Source organism: Pseudophryne corroboree, chromosome 4 (genome assembly GCF_028390025.1).
Source record: "Pseudophryne corroboree isolate aPseCor3 chromosome 4, aPseCor3.hap2, whole genome shotgun sequence".
Classification (NCBI taxonomy): Eukaryota; Metazoa; Chordata; class Amphibia; order Anura; family Myobatrachidae; genus Pseudophryne; species Pseudophryne corroboree.
Genome location: NC_086447.1, coordinates 21,016,892 through 21,031,840, shown reverse-complemented (window position 1 = coordinate 21,031,840; position 14,949 = coordinate 21,016,892). Strand labels below are relative to the sequence as shown.

The 14,949-nt window shown below is 41.2% G+C and overlaps 1 protein-coding gene across 1 annotated transcript in view; it reads left to right on the top strand.

The window, feature by feature from the left end:
• LOC134910757 (vomeronasal type-2 receptor 26-like) overlaps positions 1-14,949 on the top strand; it is a 118,072-nt gene that overhangs the window by 25,270 nt on the left and 77,853 nt on the right. Inside the window, exon 3 of the mRNA XM_063919140.1 lies at positions 1,455-1,676. Within this exon, the coding sequence (XP_063775210.1) occupies positions 1,455-1,676 (222 nt within the window). The remainder of the gene's footprint in view (positions 1-1,454; positions 1,677-14,949) is intronic.

The following is a 14,949-nucleotide window of genomic DNA, read 5'->3' as shown; positions in this document are numbered from 1 at the left end:
ACGTCAGTATATGTGTCCCACTTGTTGACAGACAATGCTGCTGATGAAGACAGGATATATGTGTCCCACTTGTTGACAGCTTCGATGTTTTACTGTTCAGCCTCTCACTAAGCCGCTTTGGCAAATTCAAAGCTTATAGTATACTATAACCCCCTTTACTTTTCAATAATCCCGCTCAGATGCAATGTCTGAAGAATAGTATTTATTATGCAGTAAAGAAATCACGAATGTATTCAATAAATGATGAGATGATGTAATATGATGTTTGATGTGATGATGCGATACAATGAGATGAGTTGGAAAATGCAATTACAATACGCAAATGGGAAAAGCAACCAAATATATACAGTACATACAACATAAAGTATGCAGACATGAACTGGCTTCTAACATGCTTAAAGAACATTACATGTACAAAGATGGGCTACATAGTAACGAGCGCAGCTAGCATTCATTACTGACTAAGCTGGTTGATGATGGCGCAGTTAAGGTCATACACTCACCATCGAATGCTGGACCAGGCTGGACCTAAGTAAATATGTCTGTCTAAGTTCATGTGAGAAATGGAAAATGGCTCCTCACACCTCCAGAATGCATTGCTAGGCTAGCTACAACAGGTTAAAGGTACAAGAATGGATACATTTGAACTATTTCTATACTGGCCCCCAGAAGGGGTTGATTACACAGATTACTGTCACACAGAAGTAAAATGGATTTAAACAAACTATGCTGGAAGGCATGACAATCTGCGTACAGATGATACTGAAATCCAAAAGAGTTGATTAGTTTACCAAGAGATGAGGTATAGATTGAGAAAAGCAGAGGACCTAAGACTGAGTCCTGCGGTACTCCAGCTGAGAGAGGTAACGAAGAGGAGGTGGATTCAGAGAAGCGGACACTGAAGGAGCAATTAGATAGGTAGAATAGGAACCAAGAGAGGGCCGTGTCCTGAAGACCTGGTAGGGATTGTAGTGTTTGTATGAGGAGAGAGTGGTTAACAGAGTCAAAACTACAACTGCGGTCGCAGAGAGGATTTATTTGCAATGTGAGAGTCAGTCAGGTTCAATTAGAGGTGGTCACAGGGAGTGACGGCAAAAACACAGATGCATCAAGACCATTTCTGGGGCATGTCTCAGCCTTGGACTGTGATTCTGTATGCAGCTGCAATGGATATGGCATCTTACTTCCTGCGGTCATACTGCGCAACCATAGTGCTACACATAAATCCGATAATCAACTAATCTGTGACTGGCGCTACGTCTTTGTATGCAGACGCAGAAATGCCGAAATCCACCAGTGGGCATCTCCATTCAAATCAAGGTGTCTGCAGCACTTGCATATTATTACACAATAGTGTACATCTCATTATCAGGCCCACAGACATTAAGTCAGGGAGGCAGGAAAATACATTATATGGTTAAATTACACTAAAATTCATTAACACTGATTTCCAGATTAACAGATACCTGAGGAAAGTGCGATTTACTACCACAGGAGGAGAGGAAATCCGCTTTGATAAAGGAGATACTCCAGCAAAGTTTGATTTATTAAATGTCATCTTTCTGCCCAATAAAACTTTGGTGAAAACCAAGGTGGGACATTTCCATGATAATGGAGGGGATCACCGATATGAAATTGACAGCAACGCCATTCAGTGGACACCCCACTTTGTTCAGGTATCTCGAAAGTCAACGTCTTTTTTAACTTCATGTAAAGTTCATCATCAAATTCAGATACACGATGAAAGCTCCGAAACGCTTCTCTTACCTCAAATGTTACTTCAGTATGTAATATAACCTTTGGGGCATGATTCAGCGCTACAGGTTGAGTTTCCCATATCCGAAATGCTTGGGATCTGAACGATTTCGTATTTTTCCGTATTTTGAAAATGTTGCATACCATAATGCGATATCTTGGAGATGGGACCAAAATCTAAACACTAAATTCATGTATGCTCTATAAACAATTTATACACATCACCTGAAGGTAGATTTATACAATATTTTCAATTATTTTGTGCATTAAATAAAGTTTGTGTACACTGAACCATCAGAAAGCAAAGGTGGCACTATCTTAAGTCACCCTCCCAAAAATGTGGATTTTGGAATATTTTGGATATTGGATTTTCAGATATGGGAGACTCAACCTGTATATGATTTCCAGGGAGTAATCATCGACCTCACATTATTTCCTGGTATTTTGACAGTTGAATCCTCCACTATAGAACTACTGATACTTTCTACAGAACTAATTTTTCATTTAATAAAAGGTGTTCTACATTCTTTGTCACCTTATTTGTAATATCATTCTAATATATTTTCTATTTCCTTTTTCTTTTTTTGTGATCTAAAACTCTTACTACTTTTCTACATTCTTCCAAATCCCTAAATAGTTCAGTAAGTGTAATTAAATTCCCAACTTCCTCTTCTACCTCTTTTAGAACCTTCCTTCACTCTTTGATAATTCAATTCATCGGTGAGCATGAACATTCATCCAAATTCTGTTGACACTCTACTTGAAATTAAAAGACTTATTGTTTAAATTATGGGTTTTTTCTTAACTACTATGTCCTTATGGCAGTGGTTTCCAAACTTTTTTGAATCACGGCGCCCTAGAATATCAGAATTTTTGTCACGGCACCCCTAGGCCAAAAATTTCTTATTGAGAAATTTAGAAAGAAATATTACATTAAGTAGATCGCGTTTATATGTCCTCCTTAGGGTCAGTTGTGTGGTGAGGGACAAGATTTGCTTCTGTTTGGCCACATATTTTATGACTGGCAGCCACCAGCACTGGTTTTGCCTATTATATTGACCATGAATAATTTGAATTGGTCCTGGACCACCAACCCAGGGCACCCCTGCAAGGGTCCCGAGGCACCCCAGGGAGCCACGGCACACTGTTTGGGAACCTCTGCCTTATGGATAATCAGGTTCACTACAGTCTATGCCTCTCGCTATTTCCCAGCATAGTTTGCTCTATTTTGTTAAAACTAATTGTTCAAAATTATATATAAATCTTTATCTTGTATTTCCGCCTGATATGTGCAATTTTTTTTTAGAAATCCATTATGTCAAATCCATTTTCAAATTTTTTTCTTTCTAAACTCCAACATAATTCAGCAAGTGACACGTACTGTGGGTATAGGGATATGAAATAATGTTTCAGAAGTCATTGATGGTCAGGATGCCCCCGCTATGGAATGATAGTTATCCACCATTCAATAGATAATGGACATCAGGGGCAAAATTTAAGTTTGATTTTTGGATATAAAGGAATATGCTATTCAATTTCCATTCGATTTCCATTTGATTTGGATTGAACAGATTATTTAAAGTCCAAATCGAAAGTCAAATCGATTCAAAAGGCAGATTAAACTCACATCCCAATACAATCTGAAAAACATTGATGTTTTCCCATAGGCCAACATGAAATCTCCTCAGTTACTAAAATTCAATTTGAAATCGAACTCTAAATCGAACTCCAAATCCCCAAACGTTTAGAATGATGTTAGACATTCGATTTTGGCTTCTAACCCCATTCTAATGGTAGGAAATTGATAGTATATTGGGGGTAATTCCAAGTTGATCGCAGCAGGAATTTTGTTAGCAGTTGGGCAAAACCATGTGCACTGCAGGGGAGGCAGATATAATATGTGCAGAAAGAGTTAGATTTGGGTTGGTTATTTTGTTTCTGTGCAGGGTAAATACTGGCTGCTTTATTTTTACACTGCAAATTAGATTGCAGATTGAATACACCCCACCCAAATCTAACTCTCTCTGCACATATTATATCTGCCTCCCCTGCAGTGCACATGGCTTTACCCAACTGCTAACCAAATTCCTGCTGCGATCAACTTGGAATTACCCCCATTGTTCTATGTTCCCCTTACACCAAAAAATGTTATTTAGGCTATGGCTGTTGCTCTTGGCTTCTGGCTCCATTGTCAAATGCACCAACTCCTGCTGAGCATAAGTATAAAGAAACACGTATAGCCACCCAATCCATGACAGAATGCATCTTTGTTTTTTTGTTTTTTTCATTATTCGAAAGGCACATTATTATATAATTTGGAAAAATGTTCGATATTGTGCTCTGCTGCAATCTATTGCATAATCATGCATTAAATAAACCACTCCCCCCAAATTATACAAAAAACAGAGAGCAAGCAGAGGTTTGTTTTTTTAGCAACATCTGATTATAAGGGATATTCAATTGTTTGAAAAGTCGGTTGGGTTTCTGTTTTTTCCTGTATATTAGATAGGAAAAAACAGACACCTAACTGACTTTTCAGACAATTGAATACCCCCCTATGTGTGCACAGGAAGAGGAAGGCAGATTAGGGCTAATCTTATTGTCAACTATTTCAACTGTAAGTATTTAAAAAAATAAACAAACATTACTTACGTTTTGATGTATAAAATATTGTAAAGATAGCGCTTCCCCTTTAATTAGTGTGCATGTGATACATTTGGACCAATATGAAGTAATGAGGAAATTCTGTTACATTTTGCTGGGAATTTTAATGGGGATTTGAGGTTCCATTTGGTAAGGGATTACATAAATTCAACTCAAAATCACTTTCCAAAATTGACCAACAACGATTTCGATTTGAAAATTGATTGCAAAATCGATTTTTAGTAAATAAGGAAAATTTTCACAAATGAAGAAACACAAAAGGACTCAATTTCAATCGATTTTGAAGATTCATTAAGTGGTTTTCAAAATTGAATTTTAGTAAATATACCCCCAGCTTTTGGAAGCAATGAGGACCATGGATTTCAAAAGCAACAGAAAAGTCAGTCTTGAATGGCTCAGGGAAAAGTTTTCAGACAAAGATACAATATAAGTTCAAGGCTATCCCAGATGACGCCAAACAGTGGCATTGCAGCACTGAATGATAAATGCAGAGACAGGTCATGATAATAAAGCTGCTAAATAGAGATAGGGAAGTCCCTTAAAGCAGGCAGTAGTCAATAGATTACTACAAATCCCCAAATCCCCCACACCTCATATTATTCAGAGCTTTAATATAATTATGGATATTTAGGTCCACCAACCATTACTCAAGTAAACTGGAATATTTACCTTCAAATCCTTGGTCCACGCTGGAGACGTTTGGCTTTTGTGCGGCGACTCAGCAGCCCAAATTTGTCCCTGTATGGGTCACCATATGTAAAACGGGTATTAGAAATAAGTACTCGGTAGGTAGGTTTTCCGGTGAAGCACAGTGTCTTTTACCGGCAGCAGACACTGCATAGCATACACAGGCTTGGGCCTGGTCACAGCTACATAACTTAAAATAAACAAACAACACATTCTTCGTGCTTAACAGTTATTCTTCTACAATGACCTGCAGCCATCATCCGCAATGCTCTCCTGGCACAGCCAACATCCACAGTCACTGGCACTATAGAACTGCACCCTATTCGCTGGCCCCTAACAGGCATCACTGCAATGTGCAGTGGGTGTATGGCAGTTTTAGATCCCTCACCTGTTTCTGACTTCCTGCTCTCTCTGGGTGAGCTGGAAAACCTGGACCTCTGTTTTTCCACTTGCAGCTGTGCAATCCAGAAAGCCCAGAGTTATAAATCTTCAGTACCGGTGCAGAATGTGCAAGTCTTATTTTATTCTTCCTTGGCGGGAGCTGTTCCATCCAGAACATGGACATTTGTGGTGAGACACAAGCTCTCGCTCAGGAATAAAAAAGATTGACATCAACATTTCAATGCTCACAATATTTTCATCAGGTCTGAGAGCTTATACTGTACTTCTACACTGCAGAGAAAAATGGAGGGCTATGGGGCAAGTATCATTGTGCTAAGAGTGCCAGATATTGTGTGTGTGTGTGTGTGTGTGTGTGTGTGTGTGTGTGTGTGTGTGTGTGTGTCTGTGTGTATGTATATATATATATATATATATATCTATCAGATCCAAACGCCCCGACACTCCGGTTACCCATCCAGGTATAACTGTGCTCCGGTGCCCTCCTAAGGGGATTGCACCCCTCGATATGCAGGAATTTGGAGAGAGTTGGCACTCAGGAGACTAGAAACATACTTTATTCTATCTACATTTTGGGGTTCATGACCGCTTCCAATATCTCCCAACATGACCCTCTCCATGAGGGACAGAACGCTCTGCTCCTGGACTTCCCTCTTAATTTATGATTGCCATCACTTGTACTGAAACACCTTTCTTATCCATTAACCTGTTCAAAACAGGTGCCAGCAATCATACATTAAGAGAAAAGTCCAGAAGCAGAGCATTGTGTCCCTCCTGGAGAGGATCATGTTGGGAGGTATGCCTTCCTTAGGACATAACACACATCACACAACTGAGCAAACATATAGAAAAATAACCTGTGCAACTTACCCACCCTCAAGACCTTCCCCTGCTAGTTCTCCATGGCCACTGCATGCCAGACTCCTTGCACATGGCACTTCCGGTCGCAGCACCCTCGCAAAACCGGAAGTGACGTCATCCGGCCGGTGGTTGACATGGGAACCGCTGAAATACATAAAAACCAGCTTGACATTGTCAACAAACGTTTATGAACAGCCCATCATAAGAGCGCTGTAATGAAAAAAAACATGCAAGGATAAATATTTCTATAAAACAAAGGGATGTTGTGCATTTATACAATACCAGACATGAATAATAAAAAAAAGCTGAAAACAGTGTTTAACATAACCCGAGCTCTCCAGGATAAACCCATACAAATATGCAGTTCATAATTTATATGGGGACCAAAAATTACCTTATTTACAAGGATCTAGAATACTGTGTTCAGGAAGCACTGAAGGTAAATTTATGGAAAAATACCACCATCTAGTGGTGAAAAAGTAGTATTATATTTAGATAACATATCTAATAGTATAGTACTGAGATATCACGGAAAATTTATTATAACTTAAGGAAGATTAAAGAAAGTTGATGAGGCCTAATGATTCATTTAGACCTTGTGCGGCTAATGTGTCTAATCGGGAGATCCACTTGGATTCTAGTTGTAAAAGTTTTTTTGACCTATTACCACCCCACCCCGTAGGGCATACCTCCCAACTGTTGAGCCACAGCATCAGGGACAGTGAAGCACTGATGTCGTGCAACCGGATTTGGGGGCGTGGCCTCGTAGTAAGGAGATGCGGTCTCATTGTATGGGCGTGGCCTCGTGGCAAACGCCAAGATCGCAAACCACACCCCCTATTTTTGTTACTGTGGTGGCATGAACAGTGAGTTGCTGGCCATGCCCCCTGTCCCTCTCTGATGGGGAATAGATGCTGTGCGCATGCGCACAGCATCTATTCTCCGCTGCTCTGATCAGAGCAGCGAGTGACACGGGGGGATCTCCCAATAGCCCCCCCACCCGCAGGACACCAGGACAGACGGTGAAAAATGGGATTGTCCCACCAAAATCGTGACAGTTGGGAGGCATGTGTAGGGACCCCAGAACATAGTCAGTCATTTTGTATGTTCTGTTGCTGCTGCATGTAATGTCTGGCCACAGGTTGATCACTGTGTCCAGACTGTATCGCCGCACATATAGCCATGTGATTTTGTGACATCCCTGTTTTGAACATGCAGTCTGTTTTCCATACATAATACAGTCCGCAGGGACAAATAATTATGTACTGTAGATCACAAATGAAGATGTACATGTCAGTGGCCATGTAATTTGTAGTCTCTTGCCTGAATGCAGATGCAGGAACAAATCACCTGGACTTAAATATGAGCAGGTGGTACAGCCCAAACATTTGAAGCATCCATTATTCCTACTCAGGAAATTTCTGACTGGTGGACTTTTGTTGAAACCTGTAATATCTGTCTTCACTACAATGTCATTGATGTTTTTACCACATTTATAACTAGGCATGATACGTGTTTGGTGGAAACATTATAACTCAGGGTCAGATGCAATGATATGCCATAGCTCTTAGGTTTTCTTGGAAGTTTGTGAGCTGATATTACTAAATTCATTAACCCAAGGGATTTTAGTTTTAGATAAAGACTTTTTTTTCTTTGCACTTGATAACAGCCACTTGGTCAGGTCGTTGTTTGGCCGTCAAGAGTTTCTTGATATATGAAGCATTTGCTACTTGTGTGCCTGCCGCTGTCATGAAATTTCGGAGGTAACATAGGGCTCCAAATTCATGCACCACTCCAAAAGCATATCAAGAATCTGTGTATATATTAGCTGACTTACCCTCTACCAATTCACATGCTCTGGTCAGTGCTACCAGTTCATCTACCTGTGCTGAGTGGGGTCATCTAAGGGGTTCAGCCTCTATGTTACCTCATTATCTATGACAATGTAACCAGTGCACAAGTCTCCTGAATCCATCCATCTATGACAACTTTCATCTGTGTAAAAAGTCAGGTCTACCTTTCCTAACGGGCTGTCACATATGTCAGGTCTTGCAGTAAAAGTCTGATTTAGATACTTCATGCAGTCATGCATATTGGTATCCATGTCAACTCCTGTTTTGCCAGCATCCTCATCTTCCACCCTCTGTGCCTTATGAGGCACGTATGGTAAAAATGTGGCTGGGTTTAGAGTGTTACACCCTTTTATTGTGATGTTTACAGGTGCCATCAGTGACAGCTCCAACTTTGTAAACCTTGCCGATGAAACATGCCTGGTTTGGGTGGAGTTTAGAAGGGCTGATACTGTGTGTGGTGCATGAACTGTCAAATCATGCCCTAACACTATGTCTTCACTTTTACTTACCAGTAGGGCCATTGCTGCAACACTTCTCAAGCACATAGGGAGTGGTAGTGCCACAGTGTCCAGTTGGGCACTGTAGTCAATACCCCTGCAGCACACCCAGCAGTTTCAGTTCTGTACAAGTCAAAAGGTTTCTCATAATCAGGCATTCCCAATGCAGCGGCTTTTGTCAAGCACTCCTTGAGTTTCTCAAATGTCAGTTCAGATGACTCGATATAAAACACCCGTTCAGGTTTGTTTGATGAAACCATCTCCTGTAATGGAAATACCAAAACAGAGAAACCTGGGATCCAATTTCGGCAGAATCCACACATTCCTATAAAAGTACGAATTTGCTGCTGGGTCTGTGGCAGTGTCATGTTCTGGATGGCCTTTATCCAGTCAATGGTCAAATGTCTTAGTCCTTGAGTGAGACAATGTCCCAAATATTTCACCCTGGTCTGACACAACTGCAGTTTATCTTTTGAAACCTTGTGAAAGGTGAACCAACAATTTTTTAGTATCAGCCACAGAGGACACAAATGAATCGAAACATAACATTAAGTCATCAACATATTGAATTAGAATCGATCCATTTTTAGGTTGAAAAGACTGTAAGCAATCATGCAAGGCCTGGGAGAAAATACTTAGGCTGTCAATGAACCCTTGCGGAAGGCGGGTCCAGGTGTACTGTACCCCTCTGTAAGAAAAAGCAAAGAGGTACTCACTGGTGGGGTGTAGAGGGACAGAAAAGAATGCAGAACAAAGATCAATTACTGTAAAGTAGGTAGAGGTGGAAGGGATTTAGGATGACGGCTGGATTAGGCACTACGGGGAATTGGCTCTTGACTACTTTGTTCACCTCTCTTAAATCCTGGACTAATCTAAAACCCATCCCCCCACTCTTCTTTACTGGAAACATGGGACCATTGGCTGTGCTGGAGGTTCCAATTAGTATCCTCTGATGAAGTAGCCGTTCAATGACAGGATACACCCCTGATTCCACTTCTGGCTTTACAGGGTACTGCGGTATTTTTGGAGCTACCCTTCTATCTTTTAATTGAATTACTACTGGAGCTACATTAGCCATTAATCCAGCGTCCTGTCCATCTTTAGTCCATAGAGAACCCGGTATCTGTGAAATCATTTCTTCAATCTGAGATGGATGTGAGCCTAGAACGGATGAATGCAACATTAATCTTTGGGGAGTGTCCAACATGTCTTGTACTTCTTGAGCCAAATTTCCTGGGGTATCTAGAAACACACCATCAGGGGTACAATAAGTTAGACATCCCATCTTACATAACAAATCTCTTCCTAGTAAATTAATCGGGGCCACCGCTGCTAATAGAAAAGAATGCTTAGTGTGGAGCGGTCCTATAGAAACTTCTGTTCGTTTGTTAAAGGGGAATGTTGCACTGTTCCTGTTACTCCCATTGCTGGAATGGTTTCCCTGTTGTCTGTATATCCAAAGGAGAAGTTAATACTGACCTGTCCGCCCCTGTATCAATTAGAAAAGTTTGTTTCTTGCCAGCTATACCAACAATCACCTGGGGATCTTCCCTAAGATCCTGGGTTAGTCTAACTGGCTGTAAGATACAGATGTTGCCTTCTTCCTATTGTTGTTCTCTCCTCTCTCGTAAGGCATTGGTTGCAATGAGGTGAGTGGTTTTCTGTGGAAGCCTTTCAGGACATCCCATTCTCTCCTTGGTGGGTACCTTTGAACTTCCCCCTATGTGTCTCATGATCCCTTCTAGTTGTATTATAATCCCTTCTATACGTGTTGTGATCCCGTCTATGTGTGCCATACCTATTTGTGTTTCTAGGTGTCAGACAGTTTCTGGAAGTGTGTCCTACTATGCCACATGAATAGCATATGATCGGATCCCTATTGTGTTCCCCACGTGTGTTGTACTGTTTGGGTCTTGTAGGTATGTTCTCTAGAGCCTGGATAATTACCATCATCAGTCTTTCCCCCTGAAACTCCTTTCATTTCCCTATATTCTTATTGTGTTCTACAGCAGACTCCCTAAGGGTATCTACTGAGATTCCTCTCCAATTGGGTAATGAGGTATGTACTCTGGTTTTTAATGTTTCATTGAGACCATCCATTAGATCAGAGACAGCTGCTTCTCTGTGGTGTACATCATCTTTGATGTTGGTTATCCCAGTATATTTAGCCATTGCTGTCAATGCTCTGTTAAAGTAATCAGAGGCTAGCTCAGATTCTTCCTGCCTGATTGTAAATAATTTGCTCCAGTCCACGGTTACTGGGAAAAACACAGCCAATTGGTTATTTATTTGTTTTACATTATTCTAGTTATACTCGTCATTCAAAGACTTTTCTTCCGATCGTCAGTCTTTAATGAATTTCTGGACATTAATAGTGGGAGGGAGACACACCCTCAACACTATTCGCCAATCTTAATTAGTAGGTTCATGAGCATTGTCCAAATCTCTAACAAACTTTTGACAGCTGGCCAAATCTTTCTTAGGAGCTGGTGGGAAATCGGAGATAATGGCTCGTAACTCTGACCTAGTCCAGGGCTAATACAAAGCAATGTTTCTAATAGGGATTACACCATCTCTATATGCTTTACCATGAGGAATTGCTAAAGTACGGACCGGGTGTAATCCCTCCACCTCACTGCTTATGGTGTCAACTGTGGGTATCACTGTCTCTGTGGAATGGATAGTCTCATACTTACCGGCTTGGTTATTTCTAGCTCCCTTACCCGTTTGTGGGGCAGCCCCTCCTTTCTGCTATCCCTGCCCATCTAAGAGGCTGATGGCATAAGAGAGGGCTGCAACCACACTGGGTTCATCTTCGGCCTCCGAACTGGCACCTTGGTTACTTAATACAGGGTAAAGATTACAAGGGTTAGGTTTAATCATTTTGATACCGGCTGTAACTCTGTCGCCATCTACATATGGTGGTAGTGGTGGTGCATTTGCTGTTACCTGTTTGTGCATATTCGCAGCTGTTGTGTATGCTTTTTGCCTTTGTGCTTTGCCCTCTTGTTGCCATAAGTTTAAACAATCATTGTGCTTTACTCACAATTTGTGTGATTTTATCAAGCAAATTTTACTTCTCACCATATTCAATGCCTCAGGATCAAAACTACCAAACTTGGGAAATGAAGTTCTACACTCATCAGTTATACGTTCCCAATCATCACCAAAAGCCACAGCGTATGCACCATACTTCATACGCATAACAAAACAAGCTGACCCTTTTGGGCCCTCAGCAACTTGAACCTCAGTTGCCTTCTCAGTCATTTCACGTGTGCACTTAGCCCCCATTGCAGCATTTAGCAACCCTAAATGCACCTCCTATGAAATGAAGGTGAGAGACTTTCCAAGTAGCTCTCACTCGACTCCTTCTCAGCTGCTAAACCACGTACCAGCAATCAAGTGATAAATGTATCCAGCGAGGTTCCTAACGTGGTCACTTACAACCAGGAATGTGGAAATAGATCTGAATTAGGAATGGTATACTCTTCACTCCTACTCCAATTAGCTATCTCCTCCTAGGTAGAAGCTATATGACCTGTACACTGCACTGAGAGAACGAGCGTATAAGTTTACTTTCAATGCCCACACTTACACACATGGATTTTTTTTTCTGTACAGAAAAGTCACTTTACAGAAACTGGCAATAATTTCCCAGAGGCTGTATCATACAGTTCGCTAAACGTATTATCAAATGATCAGTTTCAGTTTGGATTGTTACCCTATAAAGTTTACAATAATAACCCTTATTCCCTTGTGTACCTCGTGCGTGATTATGCTTGTGCGTGTCTGAGCGCCTGATTACATAGTCAACAGAGGCCCAGGCTGTACCACAAAAGTGTACTCACTTATGGCTTTTAACTTAAAAGCCAACACATAATCTATATATATTACTCTATACAAACAAAACAGCTGCGTATAAATCAATCTCTGTAACCACCGAGCCTGATTGTTTTATATATATATATATATATATATATATATATCCTCCATTGCATAGATGCACTCTCCTTTTCAACATGTAGGGTGCGTCCTTAATAGTCCCTTATGGCGACCACCAATATCTCCCAAAGCAAGTGCACTCACTACTTTTTCAGTTCCAAAAATACACAGTTATTTTATTCAATTCAATCTGCAGGTACAGTTGTATCAATTCATCATCTTCATAAACATGTCCATATAGGAGTTAATACACCACTTCAGGTTTATCCGTTATATCAATCCTCCTTTATCATTCCATTAGAGATACACAAATACTCTCAATATCTCCACGTGTCTTAGACATAGAAAATGATATGATGTACCATAAGAATTCATAACATGCAAAAAGCATAAACAAATGGAGCCATACCATTGATATTAACACGTGGAGATATTGAGAGTATTTGTGTATCTCTAATGGAATGATAATGGAATGGAATGATAAAGGAGGATTGATATAACGGATAAACCTGAAGTGGTGTATTAACTCCTATATGGACATGTTTATGAAGATGATGAATTGATACAACTGTACCTGCAGATTGAATTGAATAAAATAACTGTGTATTTATGGAACTGAAAAAGTAGTGAGTGCACTTGCTTTGGGATATATATACATATATATATATATATATATATATATATATATATATTAGTGATGAGCGGGTTCGGTTCGTCGGAATCCGAACCCCCCCGAACTTCGCCCTTTTTACAAGGGTCCGAGGCAGACTCGGATCCTCCCACCTTGCTCGGTTAACCCGAGCGCGCCCAAACGTCATCATCCCGCTGTCGGATTCTCGCGAGATTCGGATTCTATATAAGGAGCCGCAAGTCGCCGCCATTTTTCACTCGTGCATTGGAAATGATAGTGAGAGGACGTGGCTGGCGTCCTCTCACTTTGTTTCAGGGGGCTGCAGTGCAAATATCTTTATTCTGGGGACCAGCAGTATTATAGGAGGAGTACAGTGCAGAGTTTTGCTGACCAGTAACCACCAGTATTATACGTTGTCTGCCTGAAAAACGCTCCATATCTGTGCTCAGTGTGCTGCATATATCTGTGCTCACACTGCTTTATTGTGGGGACTGGGGACCAGCAGTATTATATAGGAGGAGTACAGTGCAGAGTTTTGCTGACCAGTGACCACCAGTATACGTTGTCTGCCTGAAAAACGCTCCATATCTGTGCTCAGTGTGCTGCATATATCTGTGCTCACACTGCTTTATTGTGGGGACTGGGGACCAGCAGTATTATATAGGAGGAGTACAGTGCAGAGTTTTGCTGACCAGTGACCACCAGTATTATACGTTCTCTGCCTGAAAAACGCTTCATATCTGTGCTCAGTGTGCTGCATATATCTGTGCTCACACTGCTTTATTGTGGGGACTGGGGACCAGCAGTATTATATAGGAGGAGTACAGTGCAGAGTTTTGCTGACCAGTGACCACCAGTATACGTTGTCTGCCTGAAAAATGCTCCATATCTGTGCTCAGTGTGCTGCATATATCTGTGCTCACACTGCTTTATTGTGGGGACTGGGGACCAGCAGTATTATATAGGAGGAGTACAGTGCAGAGTTTTGCTGACCAGTGACCACCAGTATACGTTGTCTGCCTGAAAAACGCTCCATATCTGTGCTCAGTGTGCTGCATATATCTGTGCTCACACTGCTTTATTGTGGGGACTGGGGACCAGCAGTATTATATAGGAGGAGTACAGTGCAGAGTTTTGCTGACCAGTGACCACCAGTATACGTTGTCTGCCTGAAAAACGCTTCATATCTGTGCTCAGTGTGCTGCATATATCTGTGCTCACACTGCTTTATTGTGGGGACTGGGGACCAGCAGTATTATATAGGAGGAGTATAGTGCAGAGTTTTGCTGACCAGTGACCACCAGTATTATACATTCTCTGCCTGAAAAACGCTCCATATCTGTGCTCAGTGTGCTGCATATATCTGTGCTCACACTGCTTTATTGTGGGGACTGGGGACCAGCAGTATTATATAGGAGGAGTACAGTGCAGTTTTGCTGACCAGTGACCACCAGTATTATACGTTCTCTGCCTGCAAAATGCTCCATATCTGTGCTCAGTGTGCTGCATATATCTGTGCTCACACTGCTTTATTGTGGGGACTGGGGACCAGCAGTATTATATAGGAGGAGTACAGTGCAGAGTTTTGCTGACCAGTGACCACCAGTATTATACGTTCTCTGCCTGAAAAACGCTCCATATCTGTGCTCAGTGTGCTGCA